The sequence below is a fragment of the Panthera onca genome, chromosome A3, assembly GCF_046562875.1.
Source record: "Panthera onca isolate mPanOnc1 chromosome A3, mPanOnc1 haplotype 2, whole genome shotgun sequence".
Classification (NCBI taxonomy): Eukaryota; Metazoa; Chordata; class Mammalia; order Carnivora; family Felidae; genus Panthera; species Panthera onca.
This window is the reverse complement of record NC_138341.1, coordinates 112,886,388-112,911,924: the sequence shown is the minus strand read 5'-3', so window position 1 is coordinate 112,911,924 and position 25,537 is coordinate 112,886,388. Positions and strand designations below refer to the sequence as shown.

Genomic DNA, 25,537 nt, shown 5'->3' with positions numbered 1-25,537 from the left:
ACTATAGTTATTTTTAACACTCTTTTTCTTTAACCTTTATACTTAAGTGGTTCATATACCACCCTATTATAAAATTAAGAGTTTTCTATATCTGACTAACATTTTCCAGCTTTAGCAGTGGGCTGAGTACTGTCATATGTTGTCGTGTTGCTGGATTAGCATCTTTTCATTTCAGTTTGGAGAACTCCTATCAGCAGCACTTCTTGCAAGGCAGGTCTGGTGGTGAAGAACTTCCTCACCTTTTGTTTGTCTGGGGAAGTCTTTATTTCCACCTCATATCTGAAGGACAATTTTGCCAGATATTCTTGGCAGGCGATTTTAAACCTTTCATCACTTCGCGTATGTCACTCCACTGTCCCCTTAGGGATTCTGCTGAGAAATCTGCTGACAGCCTAATGGGGTTTCCTTTGTAGGTTACACTCTTCACTTACTGGATGCCTTTTGGGATTTTCTTTGTATCTTTGATTTTGAATAGTTTTATTATATTATGTTTTGGAGGTCTTTTGGCCTTGAGATAATAGGGCAATCTATTTATTAGCTTTGTGAATTTGGATGTCTAAGTCTTTCCCCAGGTTGGGCAGTTTTCAACTACTATTTCTTTAAATAAGATTTCTGTCCCCTTCTCCCTCTCTTCTCTCTCTAGATTCCCGATTATTCCAACATTTCCCCTTTGATTCAGTCCCATAGAATGTGTAAGCCTTCTTCACTTTATTCTTTTTTCTTTGTTCTCTTCTGCGTTCAAAATTCCTATCCCCTAAGTCACTTATATCTTCCACCTGCTCTCTTCTCAAAAAGATGTTCTCTGTTATATTCTTCACTTAATTCATTGAATTCTTTAGCTCCAGAATTTCTATTTGGGTCTTTTTTAGGGTCTACCTCTTTGACAAAGAGTTCATCTTGTTCCTGTATTTTTTTTCCCCTGAGATCATTGAACTGTCTTACTAAGTTTTCTTTAGCTCATTAAGTGTCTTCAAAACAGCTATTTTGAATTCTTTATCAACTCAATTGCAGTATTCTCTAACTTTGGACTCAGCTGTTGGAGAATTATGGATATCTTATGGTGATGGCCTATTTGATTCTTCACGTTCCTACATTTTTGCACCGTTGCTTTCACATGTGAAGCAGCAGAAACGCCCTTAAATCTCTACTGGTTGTCTTCCCATGTGGGATTCCTCCTTGGTGTCAGTTTACCTGGTGTTTCCTAGGTTGTGTACGGGTAGACCAGCACCACTCTTCTTGTTCCATCTTGTGACAGGATTTTTAAGCTTTTATTGTTTTCTCTTGTTATAACTCACCAGTGTAGCTGCTGGAAACCTCCCTTTAGATTCCAGAAGGTGGCACTGCTGCTCCAGTTTGTGGCTTCTCCTTGCCCAAAGACCTGGGTAGGAATTGCTGTGGCTCCCATGAGCCACACAAAGATCTGGCTGTGGGGGGTCGGAAGGGGGGTTGTGGGCTTAGCACTGGGTGCACACGGGTGCGGGCGGACCAGGAGAGTCTCCAGTGGGATACTCCCAGAGGTTTGTAGGCAGACTTCCTAGCAGAAGCTGCTTTCTCTATAGCGTTTTAATATTCTTATCTGCTTTCTTCCGTGTCTCTCCCCCCAACCTCACCTCCGGCATGGGGTTCTTTTCTCAGTACTCTAGGTTCTTCTGAAGAGAAACAAGTTTCTCCAGCCACAACCCATACAACTAGGGTAACTGGGCACTAACTCACTGCTTTCCACCCAATGCCCCCAACGCTGGACAGCTTAGCCCTGTGCAGTATCACCCTAGGTGATTCTGGTAAAATTCCCCTCCACTGTGTCCAAACTGATATCCTTCCCACTCTGCTGCTGTGCTAAGCCCAGGCAGTTGTTTTGTGGTTTTTTGTTTGTTTGTTTTGTAATGCAAGTGCCTGAGTTAAGCTTTGATTGCTGAGGCATCCACTTCAAAGAGGCAGCCAATTCAACAAAGGCTATCTCTAATAAACACATTGCCAGCCACAGAGCTAGAAAAAGAGCCACCCCCCCTTCAATGAGTTTCCTTTATTTCAGAGATTTTGGTTGAATTTGAAAACTAACCAGTTGGGACACTAGTTTTTTCTCTCCCCATGCTTTAAATTCCTGCTCTTATGTTTTAAATTCACCTAGTTAGACCATAATACCCTAGGCTCCAATAAAAGCAGAACCCCAGAACCCTGTGTGCACTCTCTTTCTATCCAAGACTTTGCTATGCAGCCTCAGGTGTGCTATGTAATTTCCATGCTCTATAAGTAATGAGACTTTATTTTTTCAAAGTTTCCTGATGGTTATTGCTGAAGGGCACCTTGCAATCATAACCACAAGGGCTCGTCCAACCACAACACCAGTAACTGATAGGCTGAGACTGGCACACGCAATACACCTTCAGGTAGGGTGGATTTCTACAAATTCTCTATAGATTGGTTTGCAATTTGTAGACTATCATATAAATGACATTGTTCTTAGCAGTAATTTTTTAAATAGGACACCAAAAGAACAAGGAACAAAAACAAAAATTAACAAGTGGGATTATATCAAACTTAAAAGGTTCTGCACAGCAGAAGAAACTATCAACAAAATGAAAAAGGCAACCTACAGAATGGAAGAAAATATCTGCAAACCATATATCAGAAAAGGGGTTAAGATCCAAAATATATAAATAATGCATACGACTCAATGACAGAAACACAATCTAATTTTAAAATAGGGAGGGGAATTAAATAGACATTTTTCCAAAGAAGACATCCAAATGGCCAACAGACCCATGAAGATGCTCAAGATTATTAATCATCAGGGAACTACAAATCAAAACCACAATGAGATATAACCTCACACTTGTTGGAAAGGCTGTCATCAGGAAGACAAGAAATAACAAATGTTGACATTAACAACTCAGGCAACAACAGATGTTGGCAAGGATGTGGAGAAAGAGGATCTCTTTTGCACTGCTGGTGGGAATGCAAACTGGTGCAGCCACTCTGGAAAAGAGTACGGAGGTTCCTCAAAAAACTAAAAATAGAACGACCCTACGACCCAGCAATTGCACTACTAGGCATTTATCCAAAGGATACGGGATACAGGTGTGCTGTTTCGAAGGGACACATGCACCCCCATGTTTATAGCAGCACTATCAACAACAGCTAAAGTATGGAAAGAGCCCAAATGTCCATCGATGGGTGAATGGATAAAGAAGATGTGGTAAATAATTTGACAATAAATTATATTCATAAAAAAAGATGTGATACACACACACACACACACACACACACACTATGGAATATTACTCAGCAATCAAAAAAGAATGAAATCTTGCCACTTGCAACAATGTGGATGGAACTAGAGTGTGTATTATGCTAAGCAAAGTAAGTCAATCAGAGAAAGACAAGTATCGTAGGACTTCACTCATATGTGGATTTAAGACACAAAACAGATGAACATAAGGGAAGGGAAGCAAAAATAATATAAAAACGGAGAGGGAGACAAACCATAAGAGACTCTTAAATACAGCGCACAAACTGAGAGTTGCTGGCAGGGTGTTTGGTGGAGGGAAGGGCTAAACAAGTGAGGGGTATTAATTAAGGAGGGCACTTGTTAGTGCCCTGGGCACTGGGTGTTATATGTAAGTGATGAATCACTAAATTCTATTCCTGAACTTATTATTGCACTATATGTTAACTACCTTGGATTTAATTTTTTAAAAATTAAAAAAAAAAAATCAATGATGTCTTCCAGTCCTTTTGAAAGTTGCTTGTGTTACTGCCAAGTAATCACCTTCCCAGCAGCCCTCCCTCCCAAATTCTTATATACCTTCTGATAAATTCCAAAGTGCTTAGTACGTGTGGTTTTACGTGTGGTTTTACTTTGTTGGGAATTAACGAAGAGTTTTGCATCAGGGAGGATGGGTATGGTGCAAGTAAGAATTAGCAAATGAAGATAGAGAATTCTGAAAGCCGGTGTATCCTAAGAATGTAAACATCTGGAACCCGCAGAGATTTGAAGAATCCTAGACTTTCAAAAGCCATGCAATTGATGTAAGTCTGAAACAGTTTTATCACATCTTTCCTGTTAATCGGGAAAACCCCATAAGGTGATATCTGGATTAAACAATAAAGGTATTTTTGTTCAATTAAGGAAAAAATTATAAATGGTATGCATGTTTTCAGATGTTTTCTTTAGACAGTAGTAATGCCACTGGCTATTTCCTTTCTTGTGTTTGGTGTTTATTTCCTGATTCTTGTTAATAATGCACACGCTATACAAGAAAACTATTTTTCAAGTCTATTTTTAATTGACATAAAAAGAAAAACTTTTTAACTCTTGCAAACAAACACAACCTCCCTGGCTGACCCATTTAAATAATCAAATAATTTACTCTCCTAACTCTTCGACTCGACAGAGCATGATAGGTGAGTTATCCAGAAATATATTACACTCATGTCTTTTTATAAGAAGTACATTAAAATGTTGTACTTTTCCTAAGAAACATCATGTTCTTTATTCATCCCATCTTGCACATGGGAACAGGTACTTTTTTAGCCCTAAGGGAGTCTTGCGAAAGGAAGACTCTCTATGGAATCAATCTAGAAGATCATGTTCATAGACTCTCTGGCAGCAGGGGACAGAAAAGACACACACACATACGCGCGTGCACACACGCACACGCGGGCACACACACACATGCACACATGCAAGCACACACACAGTATTGAAGTGGGAGTATGGAGACACCACTTTTTCTAAGATGCAGTCTTAATGTTACCTGTGGGACAAAAGAATGTGAATTTTCTAATCACAGAATTGGTGAAAAAGACAGTGCAGATTAGATACAGAATGTTCTCTCCATTGCACAAGCAATGTATTTTGTTAACATAAATAAACTCTTCATCTTGAAAACTCAAAAATCAATTTATCAGCCCCACTTTGTTTATATTTCTGTCTCTAACCAGAAGAGAGTCCGTGATCTACTTCAATAGCTCTCTAGCCAATAACTAGGGCTCCTATGTTCTTCTTCTTTTAGTCCTTTAATTCCTTGGACACCACAATCCTACATTAACGCAATTAATGTTGTGTACATTTCTGAATTTAGATAGACCAGTGTTGCCGGTGGCATCACACAAACACATACGTTGATACTACCATAAATTCATGGAGATCACTCTCAATTAGTTCATCTACACTGTCCAGATGCTATCGTATCGAATGCTTACAGCCAGAGCCTGAGTGAGAGACTGTTAAGTTAAGGGATGAGCATAGAGATGGCATAATCTCCAGAAGCTTATTCTGTCGATATCAGTGCCCTGGTTGGGATCTAAAATGAGTTTCCATGATTCAAAACTATTTATTGATTGATCTTACAGACGAACATGACTAAAAGCAATTCAAAGGAAAGTCTTATCTTTCAAACGAGTTATAACGCAAGAGAAATCAAAGCCTGGGTAACAAAATCATTCGTATAATTTCCAATACCTGCACTAATAGGAAATGTGTTGCTAAAGTAGCATATCCCCCAGAAGAAGTCTCCCCCAACCTCCTCCAAGAGAGAGCCACTGAGATCCATGGACAAAGGGAATCTTCCCAGAGAACAGAACGGAAAAAATACAAATCGAAGAATTCTCTATGTTGGCAGGAGAGAAACCCTTGCTATTGTCCATCAGGACAATGCTCTATTGCGGTGTTACCTCTGTCTCTTCTCCCCCCTTTCTGCTGTTTCTAGATGAAATTTTATTGTAGTCATCCTATTATTCCTCTATCATTGTATATTGCTTGTCTGTGAGTCATTAAATATATCCAGGATGTGAGGATGAAAGTGGGCTGCCTTTTGGACAGACTGAAGTGACAGACACAACACCCAGAGATGCTACACTTAGCTGAATGCTGCCAATGGAGAATGCTTCATTGTTTGTATTCTTTTATTCATAACTAGATGTGAGCACATGTCTACCTTGGTCTAACAGGGCAGACAGCCAAAGTACAGAAAGCACAGATTATTCTCACCAGTAGTCTACAGCCGACAGAAAGCATCAGATAAGATGGGGTAGAACATGCCGTGTCTCTGAATTCCACGTGGGGGGAAAGTGGGTAACCTCAAATTTCCTGTGCCCGCCCACATGGTACGAAGCCCACAGTTCAGAAGTTTGGGAACACACTTCGTATCATGCCATCCGTTCTAGTCTGGTGCATAAGAATCCAAGTCTCTGAGGAAGGTGACATGGTGTGCAACCCACTGGACAAAGAGCTTTGGCTGCCACCTCCTGTGGCAAGCCTGGCCATGAAGCTCCTCCTGATCATTGCAATTCTGCTGTTCCAGAAGTCCACAGGTAATCCAGAGCTTTCCAGGGGCTCACCCAAATCAACAATGGGATGGAGTATTTCTAAGAACCAAGGGAATTTTATAAGTCATGGCAGGAGAAGATAGGCCCCCTTGGGATCGCTGAAGTCTACCCAACCTCACCAGAAATTCCCTCTCCCTGATGCCTTCTACCGTGGTACTGTTCTTTAAAAAAAAAAAAAAAAAAAAAGTATTGACAGAGCTGAAAAGAGGCCATAATTTCCTCTGGGAAGGTGTCATTATAGAAAGGAGTGAGACCATATCTAGGAATGCTCCTATTTATTAGGATACAGTTTTTACTCTGCCACCTAGCCATATTTTCTTCCACTCCAATATATATTTTAGTCTACAGTGTGTGGATAGTGGAAGAAGCACAAACTGTGGAGTCAGGTGTGAGAAATATGCCTTCAATATCTACTGGCTGGTCAACTTTGGATAAATGGTAAAGGCTCTCTGAGCTTCAGTTCCCTCATTGTGGAGATAATGACACCTGGATCATAGGGGCTTTATTAAATAACATTTGTAAAACATCCAGCATAAGGCTTGGCCCATACTAAGAACGTAAAAATTCATTTTCTTTCCTCTTTCAAAAGCAGATCTCTTATATTTGGCTCTTACTATAGGATTAGAAGTGGTCCGTCCCCAGCCCCTCAAACTCCTAAGAATCAAAGGAATTCTGGAATCTGGGGTTGGAGGCAGCATCTTTGTTTTCAGTCTTCATCTTCTGGGGTCTATCTCAGGGGATTGTATAAGTCCAGAAGCCAAAATCTGAACATCTTAACTCTGTAGATCACTAAAAGTATTTAGGTTCACTAAAGAAAAGGCTATATATCAAGGTGAGCAAAGTCTGGGACTGAACATTGGAGAAACTCTCGCTCTAGAAGTGGAAGAGGAATGAGGACTCAGAGAGGAGTAAAACAAGTTCAAGATTATTATGATGACATAGAAGTCAAAGGAAGACCTGCACTGGCAAAAATGTGCAATGCTGAGAATCGGGGAGGAGTATTACTGAGGGAAAAGAACACCTGACTGAACAACAAGACAGTCTTTCTTGATCATGGTAGGGAGTATGAACCCAAGAACACAGTCTGACTCAGACATAAATACAGAGTAACAAATACTATTCTCTGGGCATTACAGGTGGGGCAGTGGTAGAGAATTGGTGCCCTGCGGCACCCAAACAGTGGCAGATGTGCTGAGATTCCCAGATGGAGTAATAGTTCCATACCCTGCAATCAAAGCTTCCGTTCCTTTATTTTCCCAACAAGAGCTGATGCTTTGGGGGGAGTCCATTGGATGTTGGATGGAAGCCCAAAACCCAGGAGGAAATAAATATGAGTGATCAGTTAGACATAAACACTGAGGTTTACCTTCTTGGAGCATCCTCCATAAGATATTATGAGTATATGCCTGCAGGTTTTCCATACACCTAATCCCTACAAACATCCTCTGTCTTCCCCATGACCAAAGTTGCCTTTTAGTCTCAAACACTGATATTGGCCTATTGTTCTTTATATGCACAGTAACTGAACAACTTAAGAGATGCTGGGGTGAATATATATGAGGATATTGCAGGAAAATATGCAAAATAAGTGAAATACGTGAAGTACTATGTGAGAATGGGAGATACTGTTGCCTCAATATCGTGGAATTGGAAGCACGTAAAAAAATTACAAAGCCACCTCGTCCAAAGCCAAGGACATATGCAGTGACTTTCCCTCAAGATTATGATATAAACATAGAAAATTATTCAAGACCCAAGGCAAACTCTACTTGAATCAAGTACAATTTTCTGTTCCTTTACTTCTCAACCTATTCTAATAAAGTAAGCTGAAGAGGTCCACATCTTCTTCCTTCTGATTCCTTGACACCCCCCCCAGAATGACCTTACAGTAGATTCTAATAAAGCTCATTGCCAGTTTTCTGACTTGTTTGTTCTTTAATCAGAGATCGAACACTCAATACACCAAGTGATGAACTGATAAGGACAACTCAGAACCTCTCCCTTAGAAAGGGGATATAACCAGCACATAAAAAAACTATAGCAAGAAACTCAAGGAAGTTGTCATGGAATTCAGGAGAGGGAAAGGTGAAGCCAAGTATTCAGGGAAAATCGCCAAGTGAATTTAAGATTAAAGTGGTGCCTTATAAAATGTGTATGATTTCAACCGGTAAGTGTTAGTGAGAAGGCAATTTGCATGAACAGAACAAAATCAACAAATGGAAGGAACAGGACGTTTCAGAAGAATATACACGCACTTTGTTTGGTCGATGAATAGGTTCCCAAAGACAAACTATGGGGTAATCTAATTTATTTAGTTCCTATGCAAAAGCAGTGAGCTGTGAAGACAGAGATGAATAAAACTCCACTACTATGGAGCTCACTATATAAGGTAGAGGCAGAAATAAATACATAACTCCAAGACATAAGTTTTTAGTTATTCCTTTGTTGTTATTTTACGTGTTACCACTAGTAATGGATCCTTTTGGAGACTGGAGTCCTTTGAAGTTTGGAGGAAACGTAAAGGACTTAGGAATTGGTTTCAATTGCATGAGACTTTATTGCTGTCTTGAAATACAAGATGACATAATGATAATTCATGTATACAGTCCACCTAATTCTTAAAGATATACCTTCTGGATATGATTCACATGAAAAATGTCCTTTCCCACTACCTTTCACATTCGTTTTCCAGTTTTGTTCCTTACGTCATTGCACCAAGGTAACGTCCACCACACAAATTTGTGGCATATGCTCTCTTAATCACCCTCTTATCTCCCGTTCTAGGGCTGGGGCAGGGAATACACACGAGCCCAGAACACCTTGCAATGCCAGAAAGCCAGGAAGTGTTTTAAAACTGAGAAGGCTGGGGCATGTTAATGGGACACAGGAGTTAGGTTGAAAGAATTCTGAACGACCAAAGTTGGGATGATTTGACTAATAAAATAAATAACATAGCATTGGATTGTAATACAATGTAGAAATAAAATCCAGGAGTCCACACTGATCTGAAAAATTAAATAAATACATTGGCGAGAAAAGACAGATTTTCTGTGCAGAAGAATTCCAAGTAAATTTATGTAGACGCTCCCTCCTCAAGGAGGGGGAGCTTTGCCTCTCCCTTCAGTATGGGCTGTGCTTAGTCACTTACCTCCTGCGAGTAGAGTATGGAAAGGAGCAAAACAGTAATTTTACAGTGGAGAAGCCTGATAAAACCATGCTTCAGATTCTATGGGGAAATCTGTTGATAGTATGAGCATGTGAAATGACGTCATGAGAACAGCACTTCACCTGTGTGGCCATCCTCCCTAAAAGCCACAGCCCCAGCCTAACAATGAGGAAATCGCCAGAAAAAACCCAAACTGAGTGGCATTGTGCAAAATATCTGACCAGTACTCCTCAAACATGTCAAATTTGTCAAAAACAAGAAACTTCTGAGAAATTGTCACAACCAGAGGAGGCTGAGGAGACATGACAACTAAAGGTAATGTGATACCCTGATGGGCTCCTGGAACAGGAAGAGGACATTAAGGAAAAACTACTGAAGTTCGAATAAGTGTAGGGCTTAGTTAATGCTAATGCACTTAGCTGTGACAAATGCACCGTGACATATAAGATGTTAGCAGCAAGGGGAAACTGGCTAAGGAGTATACAGAAGCTCTCTGTACAACCTTTGTAATTTTTCTATAAATCTAAAACTGTTCTTTAAAAACAAAAAAGTTTACTTAGATTTTAAAAGCTAAACACAAAACCAATTTGGTCATATTCTCTTTTTTCCTATTTATCTAAGAGCCTCTCATGTTATTTCTTCCTTGAATGTTTGATAGAATCAACTGAGATTCAACTTCTTATAGGAATTTTTTTAATTATAGGCTGTGTCTTTAAAAGCTAAAAGGACAATTGTAATGTTTTTAGTTGACTCATATTTTTGTTTTTATTGTTTCTCCCATTTTGCTATGATTTTTAAATGTATCAACCCTAAAATAATTTGTAATATCTTCTTTTTCTTTTTAATGCTTATTAAGATATGTAGTGATGTCTCCTTTTTCATTTCTGACATTGTTTATTGTTTTTTCTTGGTAAGTCTCACTATTTGCTTATCAATTTGATTAGTCTTTACAAAAACTAAATTTTATTTGTTAATTTTTGATCCAGCTTCCATTTCTTTAGTACTTTTATTAATGTTTTTATTTCCACTTGTTTTTCAACCAACTTCCAGTGCCATAAAATTCACTGTTTTAGGTGTATAATAGAATGTCATATTTCTACTTTCTTGGTTTTAATATGCTTTTCTTTTTCTAACTTTGTTAGGTGATGTTTATCTCTCTTATTTACAGCGTTTCTTTGTTTCAAATATGAGCGTTTTAAAGCTACAAATTTCCTTCTATACACAGCTTTAGAAGTGTCCCACAAATTTTTGGAATATAGTACATTCATTCTTACATTATGAACCTTCTCACTTTTCTTAGATGAGTACATAAATAGAACCTTGATTATATGAAGACAATGAGGACACATGGTGACCATGCAATTTTCTCCATTAATTATTATTACGTGTATAGTAACATTACTTTGATGATATATAAACCAAAGTCAAACAACACAACTTGAAAACAAACAAAGAAATCATACACAGAAATGTTTACACACTTGTCCCTCATACAGTTTGTTCTCAATATGATCCTCTGTCTTGCCATGAGATTTTGTATGGCTTAAAAACTGACATTTGCTTTTCATTTATATCCACCTTTTTTATGATTCTTCTAGTCCTGGCTTTCCTAGATGAGTAAATTTTTAAAAAAATATTTTAGGGGCGCCTGGGTGGCTCAGACGGTTGAGCGTCCGACTTCAGCTTAGGTCATGATCTCGCGGTCTGTGAGTTCGAGCCCCACGTGGGGCTCTGGGCTGACAGCTCAGAGCCTGGAGCCTACTTTAGATTCTGTGTCTCCCTCTCTCTCTCTCTGCCCCTTCCCCACTCATGCTCTTTCTCTCTGTCAAAAATAAATAAAACATTAAAAAAATTTTTTTTTAAATTTTAGTTATCACCATCGTTTACTAAGTTATCTTCAAATGTCACTAAAAGTGACATTATATGTCGCTTTTGATTCCAAAAGTGAAATTTTACCTTCAAGAAATATGTACATATGACATAGCAGGGAAAAATAGGATGAATTTTTTTAACTGAATTCATTCAAATTACTTAAAATCTCATTGCATTATTCCAATTTTTCTCATTTTATTACAGACTGGCTCAAACTATATTACGAACTACATTGGGACCAACCAATCTACCTAAGAATTCAATTCTCTAGGAGTGCCTGGGTGGCTCAGCCAGTTGGGTGTCTGATTTAGCTCAGGTCATGTTCTCATGACTCGTGAGTTTGAGTCACATCAGGCTCTGTGCTGACAACTCAGAGCCCGCTTCGGATCCTCTGTTCCCTTTTCTCTCTGCCCTTCCCCCATTCATGTGCTCGCTCTCAAAAATTAATAAACAAACAGCCAAACAAAAAGAATTCAATTATTTAGTTCTTAAGTTCTTAGAATTAAAATTTATACAATTACTGATACTCGGGGGGCAGTAGTCTTCTGGGATGTATCCATTCTATCATGTTTTATCTTCTACAATCAATCTCTGAATCTAAATGTCTTTTCAGTCATTTTTTGTTCCATAGTTAGTTGTGGAAGGTATTTGCTTAGTGTCTTCTCTATCTTAATAAAGAATGTGCTTTGCATTCCTAATGGTTAGTGGTTTTGTCATTTTTTATCTACTTGTGACACGTGGACTCATGGTCTTTTCTTGACCTCTGATAAATAGTGATCCCCAATGCCCCATTTAAAGACCGTAATGTCAAAATATACTCAACACTTTTGGAAATTTCTATTCATATTCATATTGCTATGATGTCAATACTCCCCTAATTATTTGATACCCAAAATGCACAAGGAAATCATACAACTCAAAAGCAGAAACTCAAACAACCCAATTTCAAAGTGTGCAAAATACCTGGATGCACGTTTTTTCCAAAGACATACAAATGGCCAACATGTACAAGAAAAAGTGCTAAACATCACGAGTCATCAGGGAAATACAAAACAAAACCATAATGAGGTATCATTTCACACCTTTTAGAACAGCCATCATCAGAAAGATAAGAGATATGAAGGGATGGTAAGGATATGGAGAAAAGGAAACCCTAGGGTGACAGCTGGTGGAGAGGCAAATTGGCATAGCCACTGCGGAAAACAGTGTGGAAGGGTTTCCGGAAGGTTCCTCAAAACCTTCTGGAAGGTTCCTCAAAAAACTAAAAATAGGGACAGATGGTAGCTACACTTGTGGTGAACATGGTATAATGTATAAACTTGTCAAATCATTCAGTGGTACACCTGAAACTAATGTAACATCGTGTGTCAACTATACTCAAAAACAAAAAAAAAAAAAAAAAAAAAAAAACCTAGTTGAATAAACCTACCTAAAAAAATAATAATATAAAGTTGAAATTGAAAAGAAAAAGAACTACCATGTGATCTAGCAATCCTACTTCTGGTTATATATCCAACGGAAATTTTAAAACTATTTTTTTTAAGTAGGCTCCACTCCCAGTGCAGAGCCCAACGTGGGGCTTGAACTCATGACCCTGAGATTAAGACCTGAGCTGAAATCATCACTTAACCGACTGAGCCACCCAAGTGCCCCTAAAACTATTTTAAAGAGATGTCTGCACTCCCATGTTCATTGCAATATTATTTACAATGGCCAAGACGTGGAAACAGCCTAAATATTTGTCAATGGATGAATGAATAAAGAAAATGCGACATAGATACACATACACACACACACACACACACACACACACACTGAAATACTATTCAGCTTTAAAAAATAAGGAAATCCTGCCATTTGCAACACAGATAGGCCTCAAGGGCTTTATGCCAAGTGAAATAATTCAGACAGAAAAAGACAAATACCAAGTGATCTCATTTATACGTAACACCTGAAAAAGTCAAACTCACAGGAACAGAGAGTAGAATTGTAGTTGCAAGAGCTGGGGTGGAGGAAATGGGAAGACGTTGGTCAAAGGGTACAAACTTTCAGTGTTAAGATGACTAAGCTCTGGGGATGTAATATATAGCACGGTGACTACAGTTAATAATACTATGTTAGATACTTGAACATTGCTAAGCCAGTAGATCGTGAATGTTCTCACCACACAAAAACAGAATAATTATTATGTGGGGTGATAACTAACCTTATTAGGGTAGTTACTTTGTAATATATATACATGTTTCAGATCACCACATTGTACACCTCAAACTTATACAATGTCACCTGTCAATTCTATCTCAGTCATGCCGGGCGGTGGGCAGGGGGGAGGGGAAATTGGGCAGTAGGAGGTCCCTGAAGAGCGTCTCAAAGAATCCCTCAGGTACCCCATGAACAAGCTAGGATTTGAACACCTGCCACACAAAACACATCAGTTACCTCACAGAGCACGAGCATGTTGCAGTGTTGGCCCAGTCGCATAAAGAGGGATTTACTCTTTCCCTCTCTCCTCCCCAGAGATAGTAACCCATGGAAGATGGAGTAGAAAAGGGTAGGGGGGAGTCCTTCGCATAGCTGACACCGAGAGTGGATCACTTTTTATTGCCACGCAATAAAATACAATATACAACAAAATCTGCCTGTAATAATCATGTAAAAATTAGCAATAATTTTCATTAATTTATTTTCTTTTATGCTGAGGGAGAGCGAGCAAGCACATGAGTGCACAAGTGGGAGAGGGGCAGAGGGGGAGGGAGAGAGAGAACCTTAAGCAGGCTTCGAGCCCAGCACAGAGCATGATGCCAGGCTCAGTCTCATGACTGTGAGATCATGACCTGAGCCAAAGTCAAGAGTTGGACACTTAACCGACTGAGCCACCCAGGCATCTCTATTTTTTTATTTTAAAATAAGACCTTGGGGCACGTGGGTGGCTCAGTCAGTTAAGCATCTGACTTCAGCTCAGGTCATGATCTCATGGTTCATGGGTTCGAGCCCCATGTCAGGCTTCGTGCTGACAGCTCAGAGCCTGGAGCCTGCTTCGGATTCTGTGTCTCCCTCTCTCTCTCCGCCCCTCCACCCCCTTTCAAAAATAAAAACATTAAAAACATTTTTTAAATCAATAACTAAAATAAAACCTAAAAGAAGAATAAATTTCAATCTTAAATATACAATTCAAATCCATAAAAATATTTCATATGTGAATTAAAATTGGTACTAACCGTACAAAAATATTACAACTTGCATTCTCTTTCACTGTTTGGATAAACACAAAAGTGATCACACAGAATGACAGAACTGAAGTAACTAACACTAGTGCTGTTTCTTTGTATCTTTACAATCACTCCGGGATCATTGTTAAGTTCAAATCCACTATTTACACATGGAAATAGATAGCACTTGAGGGTTTGGAAACATCAACGGGACCTGAAGCAAGCGGAATCATTATGAACTGATTCCTAAAACAAATGCGTGTATCAGAATCCGCACATACCAATGCAGACTGTAAAACTTGGAGTTCTCCAAGCTCTAGAATTCTCCCTGTAGAATACGTTTATTGAATCATAAATAATTTTAAAGTGTGCCAATTTGGTGCTTACACATCACTGCGAAAACATATACATTATTTAGAGAACAGTCTCGAAGAGTGACATTACCAGACATCAAGATTTACTACAGAGCTACAGTAATCACGATGGTGTGGCATTGTTGAAAAAGACAAGCAGATCACTAGAACAGAATAGAGAGCCCAGAAATAGACCCACATACTTATAGTCAACTGATCTTTGCCAAAGGAGGGAAAGCAATTCAATGGAGAAAAGATAGTTTCTTCAACAAATGGTGCTTAAACAACTAGACATCCACATGCAAAGAAAGAAAAGTGAAAAAACAGGGCTCGTGGGCAGACTGCAGGACACAGGATGATGTTGAAGATGTGGGCGAAGGAGACCAATGGACTAATAGGGCAGGGGCTAGTAGACCATTTTCGTCCTTAACTGAAGAGGAATAGGAAGCGAAGCCACTAAGAATTTTAAGCAGGAAAAAAAAATAATAAAGTTACCAATGGAAAGATAAAAAAAAATTTTTTTTAAGCAGGGTATGACGTGGTCAAGTCTGCACTTTCTAAATTGCTCTGTATTGAGTGAATAAAATGCATTGAAACTGGGAGAAAATAGGGAGAGAACAGATACAACGTACCACAATGGGCTAGGAGACAGCTGGCTTGGACCAAAGTCAAGATAGTGAAGATGGAACAGAGTGGGTAGATTTGAGAGGTACTTAGTAGCTATGATTTATAGTAGTTGATTATTCATTGGAGGTGGTGGGAGTGAGGATGACTCCCTGGTTTCAGCCCACAGTGACATGAGAAACTGGGTGGTGGTGACGTCATTCCCTGAAGGACGGTATATGTCCTTGTGTTGTGTCATTATCGCAACATCAGCCGCTGATGTAAGCCCCTTAAATGAACTCTGGAAGCCATGGATTGAGCCAGTAGTACAGTTTTAACAGTTATGGCAGAGTTGACAAATGAAGCTCAGTGAGATCCTGACAATACACCAAACTGACAGCAGCCTCCGACACTGGATGTGTATAGTAAGTCTGTTGAAATAATAAATAAATCTTCCTTAGTTTAAGCTACTATAGAGGGTGCTGATTCTGCTTCCTTCCATACAGTCGCCCAAGTCACCTACCGTCCACTGACCTTGCTACAATTTCATGCCCCAATTCACTCTCTCTGCCTCACCTAGCCCACTCTTAGAGGGAAAGGTGACTGTGTCTTCTGTGCCTGGGAATGTGGTGTGATCACATTGAGGTGGCTCTGAAGCTGAGACATTGCCCTGAGAAATATCGAATTTTTTCCTTGAACTGTAACCCAAGAGCGGTGTCTCTCGTTTCCTCAAAAATCAAGCACTGTAGGTTGTAGTGCAGTGTCTCCTCACAACACGCCTGTTCCCTTTCTAGTGGGATCTCTAAGGCTAGGCCAATTACTCTGATTCTGTCCCTGAAAATCTACTCTAGCTCCAGCCACATGAAAGGAAGAATTCTTTATTCTTGCTCCTGAATTCTTATTTCAAAACTAGTGTCATGGACAACTGTCAGGGTATTGGCTTCTAAACACTTCTTCAACACAATTCTTATTTTGGTTGTAGGAATGAGTCTGTACAATCCAAAGTTGTTAAAAACAAACAAAAAAAAACAAAGTTGCTCCTAGGGTGCAGACATGTGACCTAGACTATTATCAATAATGGTGCTATGAACACAAGTCTTTATGTGGAAGTATGTTTTCATTTCTCTGCATATATAACTAGAAGTGCAATTGTCAGATCGTTTAAATCTATGTTTAACATTTTTCCAATATGGCTGCACCATTTTATAGCCCCACCAGCAGGGTATGAGGGTTCCAAGTCCTCTACATCCACACTGAGACTTGTAGGGGCACCTGGGTGGTTCAGTTGGTTAAGCATCCAACTTTGGCTAAGTTCATGATCTCACGGTTCATGAGTTCGAGCCCCACATCAGGCTCTGTGCTGATGGCTCAGAGGCTGGAGCCTGCTTCCGATTCTGTGTCTCCTTCCCTCTCTGCCCCTCCCCCGCTCACACTCTGTCTCTGTCTCTCTCAAAAGTAAACGAACATTAAAAACATTAAAAAAAAACTTGTTATTATCTGCCTTTCTGATTATGGCAATCCCAGTGAGAGTGAAATGGTATGTCATGATTTTGACTTGCATTTACCTGATGGCTAGTGATGTTGCATATTTTTTTCATGCATTTACTGGTCATTTGTGATGTAACTTCTTTGGAGAAATATCTATCAGATCTTTTGTCCATTTTTTTCTTTTCATATTGTATATATATTTTATTAGTTTGTACTAACACATTCTCATTGCTTATAAAAGCAATTTAGTGGAAGAATCTTTCTTTTGACACTTAAATCATCTAAAATAACACAAACAGAGGGGCGCCTGGGTGGCTCAGTCGGTTGAGCGTCCGACTTCAGCTCAGGTCACGATCTCACAGCTCGTGGGTTTGAGCCCCGCGTCGGGCTCTGTGCTGACAGCTCGGAGCCTGGAGCCTGCTTCGGATTCTGTGACTCCCTCTCTCTGCCCCTAACCCACTCGCATTCTGTCTCTGTCTCTCTCAAAAATAAATAAACATTAAAAAAAATGTTTTAAATAACACAAACAGAATGATACTTTTTTTTTTTTTAAATCGTCATTTGGATAACAAAAAAGACACATTAAACAACAAAAAAGTTTTCCTTTCTGACAGGTGACATTGAAGGGGACGTAATTCAGTTTTCTTCTTTTTTTTTTTTAATGTTTATTTATCTTTTTTTTTTTAACGTTTATTTATTTTTGAGACAGAGAGAGACAGAGCATGAACAGGGAGGGGCAGAGAGAGAGGGAGACACAGAATCGGAAGCAGGCTCCAGGCTCTGAGCCGTCAGCCTAGAGCCCGACGCGGGGCTCGAACTCCCGGATCATGAGATCGTGAGATCGTGACCTGAGCTGAAGTCCGATGCTTAACCGACTGAGCCACCCAGGCGCCCCTTTAATGTTTACTTATCTTTTTGAGAGGGAGAGAGAGAGAGAGAATGAGCAGGGGAGGGGGCAGAGAGAGAAGGGGACAGAGGATCCGAAGTGGGCTCTGTGTTGACAGCCCGAGGTGGGGCTTGAACTCTCAAACTATGAGATCATGACCTAAGCCAAAGTCAGAGGCTTAACCAACTGAGCCACGCAAGTGCCCCTCAGTTTTCTTTCTAAAAGCCTCCAAAGACAAAAGCAGCTTAAAAGCTCTAATTAAAATGACTTAAAAACTTGTTTCCTATACTTGCTGGTCTCCAGCGACCATTGTTTTGTTTTCTGTTGTTTCCACGCAGCTTCTTCTTTGTTTCTGCTCTTGCTCTTTTTCCTCAGCCAGCTGCGCCATTTTTATCACGTTCATAATCACTATCACGTTTAGTTTTCTTGCCCTGAAACTGAACTTTTCTTTGCCCATTCCAGACAGCTTTATTTCCCTTTCTTTGTCCTTTAAAGCTGAGACCTTTAGACTTCCACTTATTTAGGGATTCTTATTGATTTATGACTTTTTTCTCTTTTTTTTTAATGTTTATTTATTCTTGAGAGATACAGAACATGAGCCAGGGGAGGGGCAGAGAGAGGAGGAGACACAGAATCCGAAGTGGGCTTCAGGCTCTGAGCCATCAGCACAGACCCTGACGTGGGGCTCAAACTCACAAACCGTGAGATCATGACCTGAGCCAAAGTCAGATGCTCAATCGACTGAGCCGCTCAGGCATCCCAGATTTATGACTTTTTTCAATGCTTCTGGTTCCATGTCTTCCTTTTAGTACTTCCCAAATCACTTCTCTGTTCCTTTATTATAAGTTACCATCATTTGCATCTTTGGCTTTATCCAATGTCTCCTTAGCTCCTTCATTAAATAGAATTATTCCCTCTTTTGCTCCTCTGACAAAGTCCATCCATTTTATTTCACCATGATTTAAGAAAAAGATATGCAACTGGCGCCTGGCTGGCTTAGTCGGTTGAGCATCCGACTTCAGCTCAGGTCATGATCTCGCGGTCCGTGAGTTCGAGCCCCGCGTCAGGCTCTGTGCTGACAGCTCAGAGCCTGGAGCCTGCTTTGGATTCTGTGTCTCCCTCTCTCTCTGCCCCTCCCCCGTTCATGCTCTGTCTCTCTCTCTGTCTCAACAATAAATAAAACATTAAAAAAATTTTTTTTAATATGCAAATCTTCTCTATGGTCTTTTCATCTAAGCTGCCCCAAAATTTCATCAAGCATGCAATCTTTTCTGCAAGAGATTTCATTTCAGCACTTTCTGCTAACTTTTGTTTTTCTTCTTTCTCTTGTTTGGGATATAATTTAGCCTTTTCATTTTGCCTTCTTTCTTCCTCTTTTTCCTTTTCTTTCTCCTCCTCCTCCTCACCATCCTTCTCTTTCTCCCTACCCTCCTCCTTCACTCCCTCTGCCTTCTTTTTCTCTTTCTTCTCTTCTTCTGCTTCTGCTTCTCCTTCCAAAGTAGTCTTCCTTGAAAAGTATTATCAGGTCCCTGTCTTTGGTCTTCTGTCCAGGAGTCTCAACAAACTTCTTAGATTCAATAGTATCAAACACAGCATATGTTGGTCCCTTAAATACTTGGTGCAATGTTCTTTTCATCTGAATATTTAGTATTTGGCCTTTATCTCTCATCACTCTTGTATGTCATCAAGAGTTGCATCAGTTGGGAAGTTTTTAATATAAACAGATCTTTTTTGGTATCATTTTTATGCTCATCAGTCACTTCAAGATGAGGTTTGCTTGGAGATCTTCTGACTTTAGTTTTAGCTTCACTTATTTCCATGAGTCCTTCCTTTGGTTTGCTCAATGCTTCTATAATGGTTAGATGGTTAGATGAATTTTATCATTATCTTTAAAGGTAACCAACCCTTATTCAGTTTGATCCATGCCTTTAAGATTTTATCACGTGGCACACTGAAGTCACCAAAATCTTACTCAATTTGATGACAGATTTTGGCCTCCAGAGCAGCCTTCCACCCCACCCCCCATTATCACCATTTCACCCATTCTGGCTGTCTTTAAGGTCCCGTTCCACAGACCTGAGGTCACTAACAGTGACACCAGACAGCTATGTATCCACTTCCCAGCACTACCAGTTGCCCTAATGCACATAAAGATGGGGGCCATTTTCTGTATGCTTTTTAATTAGGTTGTCTTTTTTTTTTATTGAGATGCAATAGGTCTTTATATATTCTAGATACAAGTCCCTTATCAGATACATGATTTGCAAAAATTTTCTCCCATTCTGTGGATAACCTTTACATTTTCACCATGATGTCCTTTGAAGCCCCACAGTTTCTAATTTGGGTAATGCCCAATATTCACTGTACATTAGCTTTTTAAAATAAAGATTGGCTTTGTGCGAACTTTGGGGGATATCCTGTGTGTCTGTGTAAGTCATTAATTGCATATTACTTAACATATGCTTTTTGGGGGCACCTGGATGGCTCAGCCAGTTAAGCGTCTGACTCAATTTAGCTCAGGTCATGATCTCACAGTTCATGGGTTCGAGCCCCACATCAGGCTTTGCACTGATAGCATTCGAAGCCTGCTTGGAATTCTCTCTCTCCTCTCTGCCCCTTCCCTCACTTGCATGTGCATTCTCTCTCTCTCTCTCTCTCTCTCTCTCTCTCTCTCCTCTCTCTCTCTCTCCCTCTCAAAATAAAGAAATAAACTTTAAAAAAATAAATAGGGGTGACTGGGTGGCTCAGTCGGTCAAGTGTCTGACTTTGGCTCAGGTCACAATCTCACGGTTCGTGGGTTCGAGCCCTGCGTCGGGCTCTGTGCTGACAGCTCAGCCTGGAGCCTGCTTTGGACTCTGTGTCTCCCTCTCTCTCTGCTCCTCCCCTGCTCATGAGCGCTCTCTCTCTGTCTCTCAAAAATAAACATTAAAAAATGTTTTTAATAAAATAAATAAATAAAATGTGGTTTTTCTAGGAGGGAGGGAGCTTTCCCAGCATGGCAATGCTTATACCACTAACCTTAACTAAAGAATACAGATACATTACTAAATTTACATTTTACTACTTCAAACTGGTTAACTATACTTTAACTATACATTGTAATTCATTTTTATTTGTGGAAGTTATAGGTAATTGCCTTCCAACCCTTACCAGGTTGAAAGATAGCAAAAAAAAAAAAAAAAAAAAAAAAAAAGTGCTACAAGACAGCTGTACTATCATTTCTGTGCTTCCATTTTGACATAAGGTAGCGATTTCAGATGTACGTAACTCTTACATGACCTGATTCTTGGACTCAGGAAATATTACTTAATGGCATCTGGGCTTTTCACATTTATCTAACCTGCACTATTTGGGAGGGATTATTTAATAATATCCGAATTATTATTCCATACAATCATTTTCCACTCGTTTGATCGTGTTTTCTTTTTTTTTTCTTGTTTATGTTTATTTAGTTTGAGAGAGGGAGAGAGAGAATGAGTGGGGGAAGGGCAGAGAGAGAGGGAAAGAGAGAATCCCAAGCAGGCTCCATGCTGTCAGTGGAGAGCCTGACCTGGGGCTCAATCCCACCACCATGAGATCGTGATCTGAGCCAAAATCAAGAGTCAAACACTTCACCAACTGAGCCACCCAGGTGCTCTGATCATGTTTTCTAATATTTATTGGCTATTTTTAGAAAGCTTGAAAAGTATCACACTGGGTCAATGAATATCTACATATTCCCAAGGGCCACTGAGTAATCGAAGCTAAATTAGAACTTAACTACAAACACAAAATATCATCATAAAGTTGCTTTGAACATGGCGTCTCTTAAGTACTTGGTTATCTCTAAAACTAGTTGTTGGGCATAAAGCCCGACACAGGGCTCGAACTCACGGACCGCGAGATCATGACCTGAGCTGAAGTTGGATGCTTACCAACTGAGCTACACAGGCGCCCCACCCTAGTCTTTACTAATTAAGTATTACTAATGAGCAAACCTTCTATTTGTACCTCTGTGCCTGAAAACTTGCCCTATACACAATTTTCATGTCTTAGATATGAGGTCATAGGAACATACGCCCACTCAAGCCCACCTATCATAAGAAATATTAGTAATTACATGAGGCCTAAAGGTCTAGAACCAGTAACTAGAAATCTCTCTCCCTCTCTCTCTCTCTCTCCCTCCCTCCCGCCTTCCCTCCCTCACTTTCTCTTTCTATCTTTTCCTATTCATCAGTGCACCAGGACCCAATTTGGATATCCAAAAGAGTTCAGTCTCTACATATACATCTGTCATCCACCCTGGTCCAATTACTCGTAGTCAAAATAATAAGGTTCTCTGGCCCTCTACTCTCTTGCCAGGGCGTATTGAAATAGATTCCCTGAGAAAGGCTATGAGCAAACTTTCTAAGGTGTGAATGTGGATGGGAAATGATTACTATCTCTGGCACCTTTCATGATCATTGTCCAAGACCCCCCCTGCCCCAAAGAGATAGTGGTCCCAAATGCTGAGACTTCTTAGAAAAATGTATCTGGAACATTCTGGAAATTTCACAATATTCTATAAATAAGACTTCAGAGAGTGTTCTAAGATCCAAAAGAAATAAGGCACTAATAATATTGCCTGTGCCACAGGATACATAATAAAAGTATCGGATTTCAACTTAACTTTGTATATAAAAATAAGGACCAAAAAAAATGTATCTAACAATACTGACCACATCCACTCTTCTATGAGTATAAAGGGGATACAAAAAGTATCATAGGGGGAAAGTCCAAGCAAAGATTAGGTCCACCACTCAAAGCGGAGTTTGAGGCTTAATTCATCTGTTCAGTTCATTACACCTCGCTCCTGACTCAGGCAACAACACTTCACTGGTTGATCTGAAACTAAGCCAAAACAGATTCGTGTATCTAATTTATCAATGGACTCATACAGAATAGAGGACACACATAGATTAAAGACAATGGACAAGATCCCTGTTCATACCATGATGACAAAATGGACCCTCCCTAAAAATGCCTCTGGTGATCCACAGTGACAGAATACTGAAAAAGAGGGGCTTATGAAGTATTGAAATAAAGAACGGGCTTTCTTATCTGGGCCCCTTGAAAAACCCCTCTGAGAGTTAGACTGAAACAGTCATACATTAGTTCCTATGGCGAAATCATCAACAAAATAATTTCTAAATTTCTACAATTTAGTCTGGTCCTGGTTTCCTGTACATGTCTCCAGAATTCTCAAAATCCACAACGACTAAAAGTAAGATCTTCGTAGATCCTTAAAATGTTAACGTATCCACCTAAATATGTGTCTCTCTGTTGTCCCAGTGAGACAAGCTGGGTGCTGCGCATGGAGGGATAAGGCCCATTGATTTCTTTATCTCAGATGAGCAAATGTCGGCTCCACAAAAGTTATTTCTGGCCAATACTTTAACCAAGCAACATTAATGGATGTCACCACAAAATATTCTGTTCTGTTCATCTGGAGGGCATCATCACTTACTGAAAGTTTGCCTCGCTCATGAGAAGCTTCTTAAATATGTCTCTCTCATGTATGAGGCTTTAAATTCCACACAGTTATTTATTTATTTATTTGCAGTTTTTACTGAGGCAGAATTGACTTACAAATTGTAAGATATTTGGGGCGCCTGGGTGGCTCAGTAGGTTAAGCGGCCGACTTCGGCTCAGGTCATGATCTCGCGGTCCGTGAGTTCGACCCCCGCATCGGGCTCTGTGCTGACAGCTCAGAGCCTGGAGCCTGTTTCCGATTCTGTGTCTCCCCCTCTCTCTGCCCCTCCCCTGTTCGTGCTCTGTCTCTCTCTGTCTCAAAAATAAATAAACATTAAAAAAAATTTTTTTTAAATTGTAAGATATTTAAAGTGTGCATCATGGTGCTTTGATATATGTGTATGGCATGAAAGGACTCTCTCCCCATCTAGTTAATTAACACACCCATTACCTCTTCATCTTGACCTAGTGGTTTTGGGGGTTTGGGTTTTGGTTTTTTGTTTTGTTGTGAGTGTGAGAAAAAGAGAGAGAACACTTAAGTCCTACCGTCCTAGCCCATTTCAATTATAGGACATAGTGTGCTCAACTATGGTCACTGAATTTCACATCAGACCCGCAGACCGCATTCACCTTGAAACTGAAAGCTTGTAAATTTCACTGTTCACAAACTATTGAATATGTAACAGTTTTAAAGATTCTAAGAGTAGGGGCGCCTGGGTGGCTCAGTCGGTTGAGCATCCGACTTCGGCTCAGGTCATGATCTCACAGTTTGTGGGTTCAAGCCCCGCATCAGGCTCTGTGCTGACAGCTCAGAGCCTGGAGCCTGTTTCAGATTCTGTCTCCTTCGCTCTCTGCCCCTCCCCCGCTCATGCTTTGTCTCACTCTGTTTCTCAAAAATAAATAAAATGTAAAAAAAAAAAAAAAAAATTTTAGAAGATTCTAAGAGTAAAAGAGCCTTAAAATTGCGTCAACTGAATGTTCAAATTGCTACTAAAAAAAGGAAATGGATCATACACATTAAATGAGCTTCAAATGACGTACAGGTGTCCCCCACTTTTTGAAAGTTCCCAGTTACGCGACTTCACTTCTACAAAACACCTGCATTAGTACCTGTTTTCACTAACTGCAAGAGATCTGAAGAAGATATTGCCTACTGCATTAAAAAGGCAAAAAGCAAAAACAGCACCCAATGTTGGTTTTGCAGCAAACCATTACAGAGGCTGTGGGCACCGTGAGCAGTAGAGTGGACCCCCCCGCACACACACGCCCCCCCCCCCCCCCGCCAAGCTCCTTTCCGAGGACCTACATTCAGCATCTCAGCATGAAACCATCATAGCTTTGAACTGTGTCTGGGGGCATCAGTGCTTTATCTTGATTTATTCTGTGCATCCATTAGCAAGATGTGTCCAAAGGTATCTGAAAAGCCTAAGAGTGGTTATTTTTTGGGTCCAGCACACTCAAATACTTCTCCATATAAGTTCGTGGTAATTGCTTCTTCACTTAACACCACTTTGGCCTATGAAAGGTCTCCTAGGATCAACTCTACTTTTGGATAGGAGGGGTAACCTGTATTGGAACTATCACTAGCTGTCATTACTGTCCATTAGACCTGGCCAATAAATGCTGTGAAAATATTCCAATATCATGCCTTCTTCTAATGAATTCTTGTTTGTTAGCCAAACCCCCTGTATTCACCACCACCTCCCTCCCCCCCTCCCCCCCCCCCCCCCCCACAAAGCTGGGACATTTAGATCTGCTTAGACTAAGAGTAGGGCATCTGGGTGGCTCAGTCGGTTAGGTGTCCAATTCCCGATTTCGGCTCAGGTCATGATCTCAGGGTCGTGAGGTGGAGTCCCATGGTGGGCTCCCAACTGGGCACAAAGCTTTCTTAAGAGTCTGTCTCTCTCTGCCCCTCCCCCTCTCACGTGCGCAAGTACATGCTCTCTCTCTCTCTTTCTCTCTCAAAAACAAAAATACATAAATAAAAGGAGCAATATTTCAAATGCTATGAAATTGCACAGACGATGCGGAAAAGTTAGGTGGCTAACCTCCACCTCTACCAACATGTTCTTTTTATCTCTACGTCACCCACGTTACCAGCGTGATGAATGCCTGGAACATGATAACTATTCCTTTATGT

At 40.1% G+C, this 25,537-nt stretch overlaps 1 protein-coding gene, 1 long non-coding RNA gene and 1 pseudogene across 2 annotated transcripts in view; 1 reads left to right on the top strand and 2 right to left on the bottom strand.

The window, feature by feature from the left end:
* The window catches only part of LOC144615803 (uncharacterized), a 168,610-nt gene that overhangs the window by 72,745 nt on the left and 70,328 nt on the right, over positions 1 to 25,537 (bottom strand). The gene's annotated exons all lie outside the window — the stretch shown is intronic.
* DEFB127 (defensin beta 127) lies at positions 6,267 to 8,103 on the top strand. Its single transcript, XM_060614630.3, is given in 2 exon segments — positions 6,267 to 6,315; positions 7,850 to 8,103. Coding segments are annotated over 2 exon segments (303 nt in total).
* Positions 9,636 to 25,518, bottom strand: LOC132672249 (lupus La protein homolog; annotated as a pseudogene).